The 13,438-nt window shown below is 39.4% G+C and overlaps 1 protein-coding gene across 1 annotated transcript in view; it reads right to left on the bottom strand.

Annotated features, from left to right (window-relative positions):
* Positions 1 to 2,725: 2,725 nt before the first annotated feature.
* Positions 2,726 to 13,438, bottom strand: part of usp43a (ubiquitin specific peptidase 43a) — a 63,900-nt gene continuing 53,187 nt past the window's right edge. Inside the window, exons 13-16 of the mRNA XM_077570866.1 lie at positions 13,137 to 13,386; positions 11,923 to 12,081; positions 8,573 to 8,734; positions 2,726 to 6,968 (exon numbers count right to left, since the gene is read on the bottom strand). Of these exons, the coding sequence (XP_077426992.1) occupies positions 5,920 to 6,968; positions 8,573 to 8,734; positions 11,923 to 12,081; positions 13,137 to 13,386 (1,620 nt within the window). The 3' untranslated portion in view covers positions 2,726 to 5,919. The remainder of the gene's footprint in view (positions 6,969 to 8,572; positions 8,735 to 11,922; positions 12,082 to 13,136; positions 13,387 to 13,438) is intronic.

Below are 13,438 nucleotides of genomic sequence, written 5' to 3'. Positions count from 1 at the left end.
TCAAAAAAAGGAAAAAGAGAAAATCACCATAAAATGTCCACAAAATTGCCCAAAAAGTCTCAAACTGATAGCAAAACTGACAGCCAGATAGCCATAAGATATCTTAAAATAGGAAGAAAAGAGGCAGAAAATAACCATGATATGTCCATAAAATTGCCCAAAATGTCAGAAATTTGACAGAAAGATATAAAATCTAGGATAGATTCTAGTTATCCTCAACAGCATAAGTGTTTTTGTGAACCCACTACACCGAACCGCCGTACACCATCACACCACATCACACAATACCGTATGATGCTAAGTCACTCTGCAGTATAACACTGCACCACACAGGCGTAGTGGAAATATAGCACAAGGTGTAGTTTATTGTGCTGGACTCCCCAAGTAAAAAAACAAACAAAAAACAGTGAATATTTGGATATACTGTAGTTAATTAAAATAAATACGGCAAAAAAATACTTGCATCTTATTAAAAACAGAATGATTTTTTTTTTTGATGGGGGGGCGGGGCTCTTTAATAGCAAGCATAACCATATTGCATTTTTTATTTTGTGATGTGATACTAGGTGGGCTAGGTCTAGGTCTAGGGCTTCAAATGGTTTCTTTCCACTTTTTTCTGAGAGAGAGAGCGAGGGAGAGAGAGAGAGAGAAAACAACAACCTTGACAGTTGCAAAGCCTTACCGAAGTTTGACAATAGAGAGGTTTTGAATGCTCCACAACCTCAGCAAAATCCAGTGTGGCCCCGCGCATGCAGCATCTAAAAAAAAAAGGATTAAAAATAAATAAATACAAATTAAGTATGGCATTGACGTCAGAAGGCTCTTTGAATTGCTTATATCTAGACCGTAATGACGCCTACTGCTGCATGAATTGAGAGGTGGGAGGCAGCCAAGAGCCCTACTTGAACTTTTTATCCTTGATACTCTCAAAGTAAAAGTAATTATACCATCAAGGCTGAGGCACTTTATGCAGAAAATCAAATTGAAGAGAGCCAGCGGTCGAAGGCCACCAAGCCTGGAAGAAACGCCAAGCCCTTGATTAACCTCGTGTTCTCTGGTAGGCTTGTATGGAGGACTAAAACTGCCAAAATTCAAAAATAAATAAATGACTAAATAAAGAAATAAATGACTAAAAGTTATATGATATGATTTATGACATAAAAAAAATATATTTCAAAAATTAAATCGCTAAAAAATAAATATAAATGAAAACAACAAATGAGGGGGCGGGCCCAAGCGTGTCTTGGGTTGGACTCCGCCTTGCAATCTACCTTTTATTGGTCGGCAAACAAGGAAGTCTCGCTGGCTTGCATTGGAGAGACTATCTTGTCCACTGTCACCTCGACTTGTTGTCGAGCAACTCAAGTAGCCGAGACTTCCTTGTTCGCTGAGCCGCTCGCTCGACCAATGGAAGGCAGTTTTGCAACGGCGGAGTCCAACGCAAAACACGCCAAAGACCGCCCCGTCATTTGAATAACATTTCGTCCTGGCAGTATGAACCAAAACGGCCAAAATTCAAAAGAAATAAATGACTAAAGAAATAAATAAATGACTAAAAGTGAAAATAAAAACGGATATATATAAAATATGATTAAACAAATTAAATACAAATTTATTTATTTATGTATATATTTTTGTTGTTGTTTTTATTTCCATTTATATTTATTTTTGGGGATTTAATATTTAAATGATATTTTTTTTACATCCGTTTTTATTTTCATTTTTGTCATTTATTTATTTGGTCATTTATTTAGAATTTTGGCGGTTTTGGTAAGCCATAGGTTTGATGTTGCAGGAAAGTCCTCTTGGCTATTGTCCAAAGATGTTCATTTGTTGGCGTATCATTAAGACTTGATTTGGTTTAGCCATTTCTGAAAAAGGAGACTGATTTGAGCTTTGCGTTTTCTTCAAATGGATGACTGATTCATATGGTCACTCTTATGTGGTTCGCCTGTGGAGATGTCCACACACAGGCACAGTTGGATGGAATTCTATTTGTTTTTCTATTGTTTTGGAAAATCTGGATTTTTAGCTCCCACAGTGCACAATTCAAGGTCTGAGAAAGAGGAAAAGAAAGAAAGGCTCGTTACGAGACGCAGTTAAATTGATTCTTGGCTTCAAAACTGTGCAAGAAAGCCTTCCCTGACACAAGCTTTATACTTGAGATACATGCAACAGTTGTGATATGTTTTCCTGTTTTGAGCTTGTAATTTTTGTCACTGTGTCGTTAAAAGTAAAAAGCAAATATACATCTGAAAAGTGTGGTGTGCATTCATTTTCACATTGTACGTCTGGTTTATTTATTATCCAACGTAAAAAAAAAAAAAAAATCAAATATTTTATTTTGAAAAGATACCGGAGTCTCTATCTTTCAACTGTCTATGACGGACTCTTGATGAATCTCAAGATGCTAATTATCTCCGTCGCGTAGCATAGCTAAATACACAAGCTAGCAAAATGAGCGAGGAAAAAGCAGTTTATTTGGAAAGTCCCAGTGATGAGACAACACAAGAGAGGAACGTGCATTCACAAAAAAATAGCAGGAGACCTACTTGAAACGACAGCTCTGCACAATATGCCGGCCAGTTGGTGTTATTTGGAGTTCTGGACTTAATTTTTGTACGAGTATTATTTCCAGGAGGACGCCGCTTATCCGTTGGTTAAAGTATATTTACAAAGCGCCCCAGTTTTTGTGTTGAATGGGCTAAATAAAAGACGAACATAATAGAAATAAACATATTCTTCTTTTATTCGTGGTATTGAAAAAATAAAGTTATACAACTCAAAGTGATTCTCACAAAGTCAAGGACATATCTGAGCGTTTATAAAAGAGCTCTGTTCTGTACAGCAGGCTAGTCAGCCTTACATTTGAGAAAACACATCCACATTTCATTCCATAGCTCCCGCACACATAAAGTAGAATTGTGTGAATTGAATGTAGAAATCTTGCATAATAAATGTTAATGTTTGGGTTACAAAACAAGTGCTCGTGAAACTAACTGGAGGATGTGGGGAACGTGTTTCAAAGTCAACTTTTGATGGGAATTCATAAGAATTTTGAGGATTTAATTGAGGGGGGTCAAGAAATCACCAAAAATGAAGGTTGCTTGAGGAAATTTTTTTTTTTTTCATAATTCTGACAGAATAAATAAAAAAAATTGATGAAAGTACAGTGTTTACTTACTGTTTGTTGCAAGTTGCCTTTTTTTTTTTAACAGCTCTCGTATCAAATTATTGCTCACCGGTCAAAGCAAAACAATTGGTTCGAACAACGTATTTGTGTATTAAATAGAGTCTATTTTGCTCTTTTAACTATAAATAAAATAAAGTGCAATGACACAGATGGACAAGCTGCTACCCTCGCCTGTTTGAAAGTATATGAAGAAAAAAAAAAAAGTGATTTAAACAAGATCAACTCAAAAGCACTTTACAGTTGGGGCGAAAATGACTCCTGCTAACATTAATGGAATTTGATTGGTCACGGTCAATACAGTTTGCAGGCAGCGCCACAGATGCACAGCAGTCAAGACACTTGAAAAATTGCCATTAGATCGATTTGAGTGCTTCGGCGGATGCCAACATACGGAGGGACCGAATGATGTTTTATCTTGGCCTTCATATGTCGGTGCCATCTAAGGAGTTTAAATGAATGTCCATGTACAAAACAAAGACTGTTATTATGGTGAAGGACGGTAATGGGAATAGATGGAGAAAGTCAGTGAATCATCCATTCATGGCAGATATAAAGAGAATAACTGCACTGTCATTAAGCGCTTTCATTAAATCTGTCTTGCACAATTCATCTGTCATGAGGGCTGCACTTAAGTGGGAAAAAACAAGAACAACAAAAAGGTTAACGAGCGAATGTAAAATTCACACATTAACAGAACCGTTTCATACTTTTGAGTGGTCAAATTGATCACCATTTTAGTCCCATGAGTAAAAAAAAATTCTTTTATTTTAGGGAAATAAATGTCTTGCACATTGATGGTAAAATAAACTAAAATCAATTAATAAAAAAAATCAAATCAACATTTTTCTCATACAACTTATATGACTTATGGACCTTATTCTTTTTTCATATGTTACTCTTTTTTTTTTTTAACCTTTAAAAATTTTTCACAGAAAATTATGACTACCCTTGTAATGTTATTTCATTTCTAATGCTACACTTTTTTTTTTCCTCTTTCAACTTTTTGTTGTTGTTGGTAGAGCTGTTGTGCATTCCTGCCTTGGCTTAAACGTGAATTCCAATTTACAACTGTAGGAGGATCAAAAAAGTCCCACCAAACAAACATTCCCACTCACACAATCACAACAGTGGACAATTTAGACTAAGCCACAAAAGGAAGTTCATTTGCTTGGATTCAACAGCAAAACATCAGAACTACGAGATGTGCTAATCACAAGTCTACCATGCTGGCCCCAAACAAATAAAAATATAAGAATAAAATACATAATTCCCCTTTGGTGACGTGATGTCGATGACTAAGAAGAAGAGTGGTTCATGAAAAATTTTCTAAGTTGATGATTCACAGATGGAACCCAAGGCCAGATCTGTCGTTAGTTGGAAGGTGAGCTAAATGGGGCGCGAGTGAACGTCAAGCTTTGACATGTGAGGCGGACACCCGGCAGACACGAATGTCTAATCAGCGGTTCAATGAAGCGGAAGCAAAAGCAATCAATGTCATTCAGTCTACGCAGCTGGTCATTAGTTGCTGGCGAATGCTCGTCATTGCTAAAATGCTTTTATCACAATGGAAACAAGACTCGCTATTTAGAGACGAATACTTCAAAGATGTTCGGGCAGCGCCAAGAAGGACACGGTGAGAGACTTCAACTGAAGGAGAGTTGACAGCTAACATTAGCCGCATGCGCTAGCCGCTAAGTGCTACGTGTGAAAGGTGAAAGGTCAATACAGTTTACGTTAGTGCCAGCGGTAACCTTGTTTGGGAAATTGTAGTTTGAGCTCTGGAGTGCTTTCCCATACATTTAGTATGAAATTAAGGAAATTAGAGAGTTATCTGGCTTTTTCTGAAAATGTGTGTTAGCAAGAGATTTTGTGTATTTGTGTTTGTTATTATGTGTCCATACAAGCAGTGTGGTTGGATGAATTTCATTGTCTAAAAAATAAAATAAAAATAAAGGCTCTGGGAAGTTTGATAAATTGTGACAAAAAACATTTTAAAATATTGCCTGGACAGTTACAATTATTGCCTTTAAAAATCACGCTTTACACCTCTGGAACAATTTCTGTTTTGATTATTTCCCATGTGAGGAATAGTTTTGAAATCAGAACAAATTGTCCCAGAATGGATTACTTGTCATCATTTTTGGTTCCACTGTATAGAGTGAGGTGCCATTAGACAAACCATGACGTATTACTGTTTAAAAGTAGACAAAAAAGGATGCATGATTAAGAAAAAAATATGCTGCCTCTGAAGACATTAACAACCGCTAAAATAGTCCTCCTTAATTTAAGTCATCACTACTTGAGAATTAAAGCATTCGATGAACTTACCAGTTAAATGGCTGAGATCAATTAGCAGCATTCGAGCCATTGTACATTCTCTCCATTAAACACAATCAGTGTGTCGTGATTGTTAGCAAATTACAAGAATAAAGTAAAAAGGATGACGGGGACTAAAATTAGAAGACACAAACGTGTTAGGTAGGTCAATGTGTTATCAGTGTGCTGTGCTTCCAGTGCTCAAAATATAAAATATCTACACACAGTCTAAACTGCATAGAAGTTGCTCAGGCACTTATTTCAAGTCTTGCTAGTGCAGAGAGGTCACAATAAGTCATTCCGCTCTTTGTATCCAAGCGTCGAAGCTTCATGTGCTTCAATTGAGTTGATAATTGTGCTCTATTGCTTTGACTTGACAGGCGGACGGACGGTCCTTCACGCCGTCCTTGTCAGAAGCTGGACTCCGGAACGTTCTTTTTGCGTCCCAGAGACGTGGTGCTAAAGCGAGGCCTGGGCAGGCTCCCGTAAGACGTTTTGTCGCCGGTCGGGCTTCGGATGTGCGCCGACGCGCCGTTGCGATGCAGCGACGCCGTCCTACGTGCGCTGGCATCCGTCCGGACCGGGAGGCTGGATGAACTCTGTGAGCGCTTGATCTCGGACGAGTTCCGGCCCGCTTGCCCGTTTGACAGTTCTTTGCCGTGAGACTTCCTCTGCTCGCCTCCGGCGGCTCCGTTGGACAACGACGGCCTGGACAGAGTTCTCCTTCCGCCGTACTCGTCCGTGCCCTCCTTGGATCTCCCGGAGTCTTTGTCTCTCCTCATGAAATTACCTTTCAGGAAAGACAGCAGTCCTTCGTGGCTCTTGGTCTTGGCGCTTCCTTCGTTTGCAACGCGGCGTTCTCCGTCCGTCTGGTCGTCTTTCTGTCTTCTGAGAGTGCCACCGAGAATGCTTGAGGCGCTCGAGCTGCTTTGAAAACCAGAACTGGATGCTGGCCTCATTTCCGTCTGGGCTTTGGAGGAGCTCTGCCTCTTGGAGTCTTTTTTCCTGGTAAGAGTGTTACTACGGCCTTCCTCTCTCGGCGGACTCTCTTTTCTGCGTCTCAAACTGGACGTTTGATCTGATGGCCTCCTCTGGCCCTCTGGCACTTGTCTGGATTCATCTCCTGTTTTCCCCACGCAACTGATCCTCCCCGCACTGGAGGATCTGACCGCCCGGCCACCATTCGCACCCCTGGAGCTTCGCGGTTCGTTCATTATCGACTCTATCGGATCCTTGGTGCAGCGAGGCCGTCGACCGGACTCCAAATACTGGACCAGCTCGACTGGGGCGGGATCGCGAACGTCCGGAGGCATCGGGTCGGGTTTTCGTCGGTCTCTGGAACCAAGCGACCACCGCAGGGGTAGCACCTTGTTGAGGGTGTCCTTGGTCTTGTTGGGTGCCCTCATGCTGACACTCCGCCCTTGCAGTCCCCTCACAAAAGGCCTGCTATCAAAGCCCCCTTGAAAGTGACAACAGAGAGGACAAGACTTTAGTATAAGCACCACAAATTCAAGATTTCATTGACATACAGTGGTTCGCATTAGTTGCAGCTGCAGTTCCGTGGCCAAATAGTGGCGGCGGTGTTTATTAGTCAGTCCGGCATGTGTGAGTGGGCGAGTCCACAGGGTTGACATATCTAGCACATGTCGAACAGGAGTTTGCTTGTTTGGTTCCAATCAACATTGGATGGTTGTTTCCGCTAGTGTTTTGCTGCTAGCCTGCAGCAGGAGTCAGCAACCTTTACTGTATGAGCCATTTTAGGCCTAATAAATAACAAACAAAACAAATTTAGTCTAATGAACTTAAATATGCAGCACCCAATAAGTTGAGATTCATTTTTTTCTGCCTTTTGTATTCCTGTTTTGGATTTTTTTGTGCCTTTTTTGCCATAAATTTTCTGAGTTAAAAAAAAGTGGGGCAATTTTGTGCACATTTTATGACAAACGTTTTCTTTTCTGTTTAAAAAAATATAGATTTTCGGAATTTTTTGGCAATTATTTTCTTTTTTTTTTTTTTTAAATTATCTGACATTTTTGTCAATCTCTTAGTCATTTTCTGCTTATCCTCCTCCTTTATGGACATTTTATGGTCACTTTTTGGACATCTTTAGGTAATTTAAATTTTTTATTCTTTTTTTTCTGGGAGAAAAAAAAAAAATTCATCTACGTACCCTTAGTCTTTTTTTTCCTTTTTTAAAAATTTGGATTTGTGATTTTTTGAATATTTAATTCTTCTTCTTTTTTTTTTTTTTTTTAAAATCTAAATCAATTAATTTAAAGAATATGTTATCAAAAAAATTAAAATAAACATGTTAAAAAATTATTAATTTCTACCATATTTTTATTTTTATTTTTTAGAGATCCATAGAGGGATTAAAGAGCCACATGTGGTCCTAGAGTCGTAGGTTGTAGACCCCTGGATGGGCTAGCAGCTTGGGAGCTAGCCGCTATTCTGTAAAAAACATAGAGCAATTCGAGAAGGAGTGAAATCTTGACTCTCAACTAGAAACTGCGTTACAGTGGAAAATAACCGGTTAACGGGCGGGAAGATTAGACCAGGGCTGTTTCCTCTGAGGGCTGCCTACAGACATAGGGTCACTTTGAAATTCCTAAACAAGCTAAAACCAAAATTCAAAGCAATTGCATAGTGTTAACGTTGATTATATATTAGTTATTTTGAAAAAAAAAAAAGTTACATCACAGCCTTTTGTTAAAGGTTAGAAAGCTTTATGTAATTACAGTTACAAATGCTCATTGAAATGTCCTTTAGAGACACCATGCCAGACTTACTGGGCATGACTCATCACTTGAATATTAATGCACGAAGAAAGTTATGGTCTACATCTTGAAAATAATAATTATTTACCACAACAACACACTACACATCCAAAGTAAACATGGCATCCGCAAAACTGGAGTTTAAAGAGAAGCTGCAACCCAGAGCACAAATCGCTAAACATTTAATCGTTGATCCGAGCAGAAGCCTCACCGGAGACACAAACCCCGATGAGTAAACAAGCCCCCCCCCCCCCCCCCCCGCCTGATTGACACCTTGCGCTCTCACCTCCTTCCTCTTTCGAAGCATTTTCCAGGAAGACGGGAGAATCGGGGGAGTCGGGCACGGAAGACGGGCAGGTGGTGGAGAAGCGCGACACCAGGCTGCCTCGCTTGCTTTCTCCTGTCAGGCGGATTAACCAGTGGTCTGACACCGAAGAACTTGTAGAGCCTGAGGGGGGCCACAATTCATTATGTAAAACACTTGCTGGAACATTTTGCACTTGGAATCGTACTTTAGAAAAGTGAGGAGGAGCTTAAAGTTTAACAACAGTTTGCCACACATTGATACATCTAGTCATGATCCACGGGACTGTATATACAGCATGAAAAAACATTTGTCTTTTTCTGATTTGATCCCAATCTAAGTGAACGCACAAATGCCAGAACAGTATTTCCCTCAATTTATTTCAGACCAAATTATTCACTATACAGGAAATGTGGATGACCTTTACAGTAAGACTCAAACAAAGCTCCATGTCGTGTGCATCCAATATTCATGCACTGTGTGGCTTCAGTCTTGCCATTCCACAACAGTGCTTGGCTATTCCACTTTCACTTATAAGAAATGTATGAGGTGTGTCAGAAAGGTTCCAGAACAGGTGTCACAAAAGATTGTTGAAATCCAAACTACACGTTTCCCCTAAGACCCCTGCAGTCCAATAATAATTCGTTCTCTGGAAGGACTCTTTCAATAATAATAGATTTGATTTATAATGCACTTCATATTTGAAGAACAAATCTCAAAAAAGTGCACAGGATCTTCGCAGCTCTGTCGTCATCCAAGTCTTCAAAACTTCAGGTCTGCTTAATGACCCGTTTGATGTGTGTGTGTGTGTGTGTGGCTCGGGGCGGAATAGAAATCAGAAAGAGCCAGGTCAGGTGAGTAGGGAGTTCACTCCAGCACTGGGAAGTTCTTTCCGGCCAGGAAATCTCGCCTCTTCTTGTGCACCGCGCAAAGCAGACTTGCTGGTTATCTTCTGGCCAAAGGGCAAAACTCGGGGTTTAAAGTTTGGCTTTCAAATGGATCTTTTGTAAAACCACTGCTGGACTTTTGAAACAGCCCGTAGCAGTTAAATTGTATCCACGGAGAAAATGGTGACTAAGTGGTACTGAGGACAACGACATGGATTTCAATATCGCCATGTGTTTAATTCAGCAGGGTAGAAATGATAGCTCTACCTTTCTGCAGGGGCACCAATTCCTGCAGCTCTAATAAATTGTGACTCCTTCGTGTGGCCAAAAGCCGCATGCCGAGAAGTTAATGCAGTTGAACCTCGCCGTCCTCCATTGTTGTTTCCTAAACTGTCTTGTTCCAACTGATGCCTTTAAGCTTTACCACCAGATGTGATTGCAAATGATTTGGGTAAAAGGATTAGAACTCATGTTTGTATTTAGTGGTAATTTCAATGTAACACAGTATTTGTTTTTCAGCATTTTGTTTGTATCGAACTTTACAAAGCCCTGTAGGAGTTCAGGTGTCTTTTTTGGGATGTGGCAGCTTTGATTTGCTTTGACGCACAAGAAGGCACCAGTATCTTAGCAACTCAAACAGCGAAGCTAGAATACACCGGTGACAACTTCAAATTGAGAAATAATGACTGAGCTTTCATGTCCACTCCTTATACGTGGCTGAGCAAAGGTGAATTGCTAGTTTTCACATTCAGACGCTTCGCCTTTTTCAAATGCTGGACTATTTCGGCAAGAAAATTCAAGTTGAGATTGCTAGAAGGCAACAATGTCACAGCATTGCCCCAAGCGCCGTTTATTTATTTACTCAAGTGCAGATTGCAGTGAGGCATTCTTAATTTGTATATTCAAAAACAATTGAGGTCAATTCGAATTTAACACGGTTAAAATGCAAAGCAAAGTTGAGTCGGGTCAACTGTTCAGGTGCAAACGATCCGTGCTGCTTCATCAGTGACATGACTTGAAATTGTTTAATATTGGACTCTTCACACATTTTTGATTCATCCAGCCACTGAAGAATTCATACAATACCCAACAACAGGACTGCTGCCAGGGTTGCTTTTCTAACCTGAGCCGCATTATATCAAGGTACAGTATTTGTGTGAAAATCACTACAAACGTCTCATAGAAAGCAACAAAAAACAACCACAACCTTTCTGTCTCTTCCTTTCACAACTTTGGGCAATTTAGTCTTTAATAAATCGGACATGCGTGTGTGTTTTTATGAATTTAATTTAATTTATTTATTTATTACATGACTATCCACTCAATCTCTAGACTGGAGGATTATTATTGCACTATATCATCAGTAAGGTAAAATCCACCTTGTCTCATAATCTTTTAAAATTTGTCACAGTTGTTATTTTTCTCATTTATTGTAAATGTGTTTTATTTACCATCCTTAATGCAGGGATGTGATTTGACCAAAGTGAAATTATCTGAAAATTTAGCCGGGGGTCTGGGGGCCGCTGGCACCCAGCTAGGTCCAGGGCAGTGCCCTGGTGGGGGGACATGGGGGGCAAAGCCCCCCGGAGCTCATGGGTTTTCCGTGTTTTTAAGTACTTTCAATGCACTCACATGACAAAGAAATAGACAAAACAACAGCATAAATTTTCAATGTATATTGAACTATCCCATATAAAATGGCAGTTTTAGTCAACTCAAAATCAGTCACATTCAAAAACATTGGACTGTCTTTGCTTTTAAAAACTATCACTGAGAATATCATCATATCTAACTAATGTGATTACTAAGTTAACACATAAATAATGTTGAAGAGTTCAAATTTCATGAACAAATAATTGTATCATGACCAAATGAAAAGTAACTCATATTAGAGCATACCACAAATGTCTTTGTTATAGCAGAATATGTTATCTGTCGGAGTCATGTGCATACACAATGAACTACTAAAAAAAATAAATAAATAAAAATAAAATAAAAAAAATCGGATTTTTTTTTTTTGGGAGGGGGGGGAGATATAAAAAGCGGAATTCCGCGAATTAGCGGAAAAATCACATCCCTGTAATTAGTGATGGTAAATTTACTGCATAAATCACGAGTTTATTAGAAATTGAGATTATTATAAATGAAATTTAATCCACAAGGTCAAAGTGCCAAAATGAAAACGCTAACTTGAAGACTCTAGGGGAGGAGCTGTTATGAAGATGTTATCTGTCGGAGTCATGTGCATACACAATGAACTACTAAAAAAAAATAAATATATATATATTTTTTTGGGAGGGAGATAAAAAAAGCGGAATTCCGCGAATTAGCGGAAAAATCACATCCCTGTTAATGTTGATATTTCCTCACGTAACCTTCATACGCTCCTCAATTTGTGCATTTTTATAATGTTGAATGAATATGGGAATGGGAAACATACTGCACCTCTGAGGGAGCTGCTGGCCGACCACGGTGGAATGATGTTCCGTCTTTGGTAGAAGAGAATATAGGCCCCTCTGGTGCAGATTTCCTCCTCTGGGACCAGATCCACACTGCTGTCATCGTAGCTGTACCACACACCGTCCACAGAGTTGCGGCAATAGGCTGGAGACAAATACACCCGACATGAAAATGTCTGCGTGCAAAAAGTTGGCCTCAGCTGGAGCTGACTTCAAGTAAATGCAGTACTTGAATAGAAAACACGTCACATAAAATTGGTGAATTTTTTACTAAGCCATCTAGTGTTCCTTATTCAGTCACACTTGTACGCCATGTAAAAAAAAAAAAAATTAAATACAACCTCTCAATCTGAAGTAGCATTATCATGACTGTGGAGGATATGCATCAAACCATTAATGTCAAAATGATGCAGAAGAACATCACTTTTGAAGCGAAACAGGCATGTCAGATTGTGTTCCCTTCGACATGTGCCTTTAAATCGTTCTCATTACGACCTTTTAAACAATTTCTGCACCCGAGGAAAAGCCAATTATGCAAAAACAAAACAAAAAAAAAGTAAAATATTCACTGTTGAATACAAGTACACCATGGAAATTGATTAGGCTTATACTTCAAAACAACTGACAAAGGATGTGCATAGAGAGGGTGGCGCTGCTGTATTCAAACAGACTTGCTCAGAAACAATGGCAAGGAAGTGACTGAACTTTGGACTACAATGGACTACAATTAACAGTTTATTTATTTTATGGTTTATGTCTTGTAAAAGTTGTTAACAAAAATGTTACACAACTGTTAATACTACAAATTAAAACATAAAAAGAAAAAATAATAATTTTATGGATACTTACCAGTATACACTAGAGGTCATCTCATCAAGGCCTATTTGTACTAGAGTTTTGATTATTATTAATTTTTTTTATTAGAGTTTTCCGCTGTATTCCAGTCTAATGTGGTTCCACAGGGTTCGATTTTAAGCCCACTACTTTTCTCATCGAATTTTCTGCCCCATGAAAAAGCATAGGATTACCTTCCATTGATATCATACGGCGATGTCAGGCAGATTTATGTGCAATAAAAAAAAAAGGCTTATTCTTATAAGAGCTTTTATGATGTTTTGAAGATATTAAATTCTGGGTGGTCGTGACCTGAAATGATGTTTGGTCCCAGTGATGTGTGTAGCGTTATACAAGCATACAAACCAGTGTAGTGTCCCCCGTGCATTCCTCCATGATGATTGCACACGGCGTAGAGGTCATACAAGTATTCGTGAGGAAGGGTCATGTCTGCAGGTGGGTGGTGCTGGCCCGAGGACTTTGGCCAGGATGTGGGCCACGGCCCACTGTTCAGGTTGCGCATACTCTGGGTCCTCTTAACAACATGGGGGGCCATGTCCAAGGCAGTCAGCGGGAAATGCACCAGTGATGAAAGCTTGTTCCTGCGCTCGCCTACCTGGTGGCAAAAAGACCTTTGATATCTTATTTTGGCACAGCTGTACATTAAA

Source organism: Vanacampus margaritifer, chromosome 7 (assembly GCF_051991255.1).
Source record: "Vanacampus margaritifer isolate UIUO_Vmar chromosome 7, RoL_Vmar_1.0, whole genome shotgun sequence".
Classification (NCBI taxonomy): Eukaryota; Metazoa; Chordata; class Actinopteri; order Syngnathiformes; family Syngnathidae; genus Vanacampus; species Vanacampus margaritifer.
This window is presented reverse-complemented; position numbering and strand designations above follow the sequence as displayed.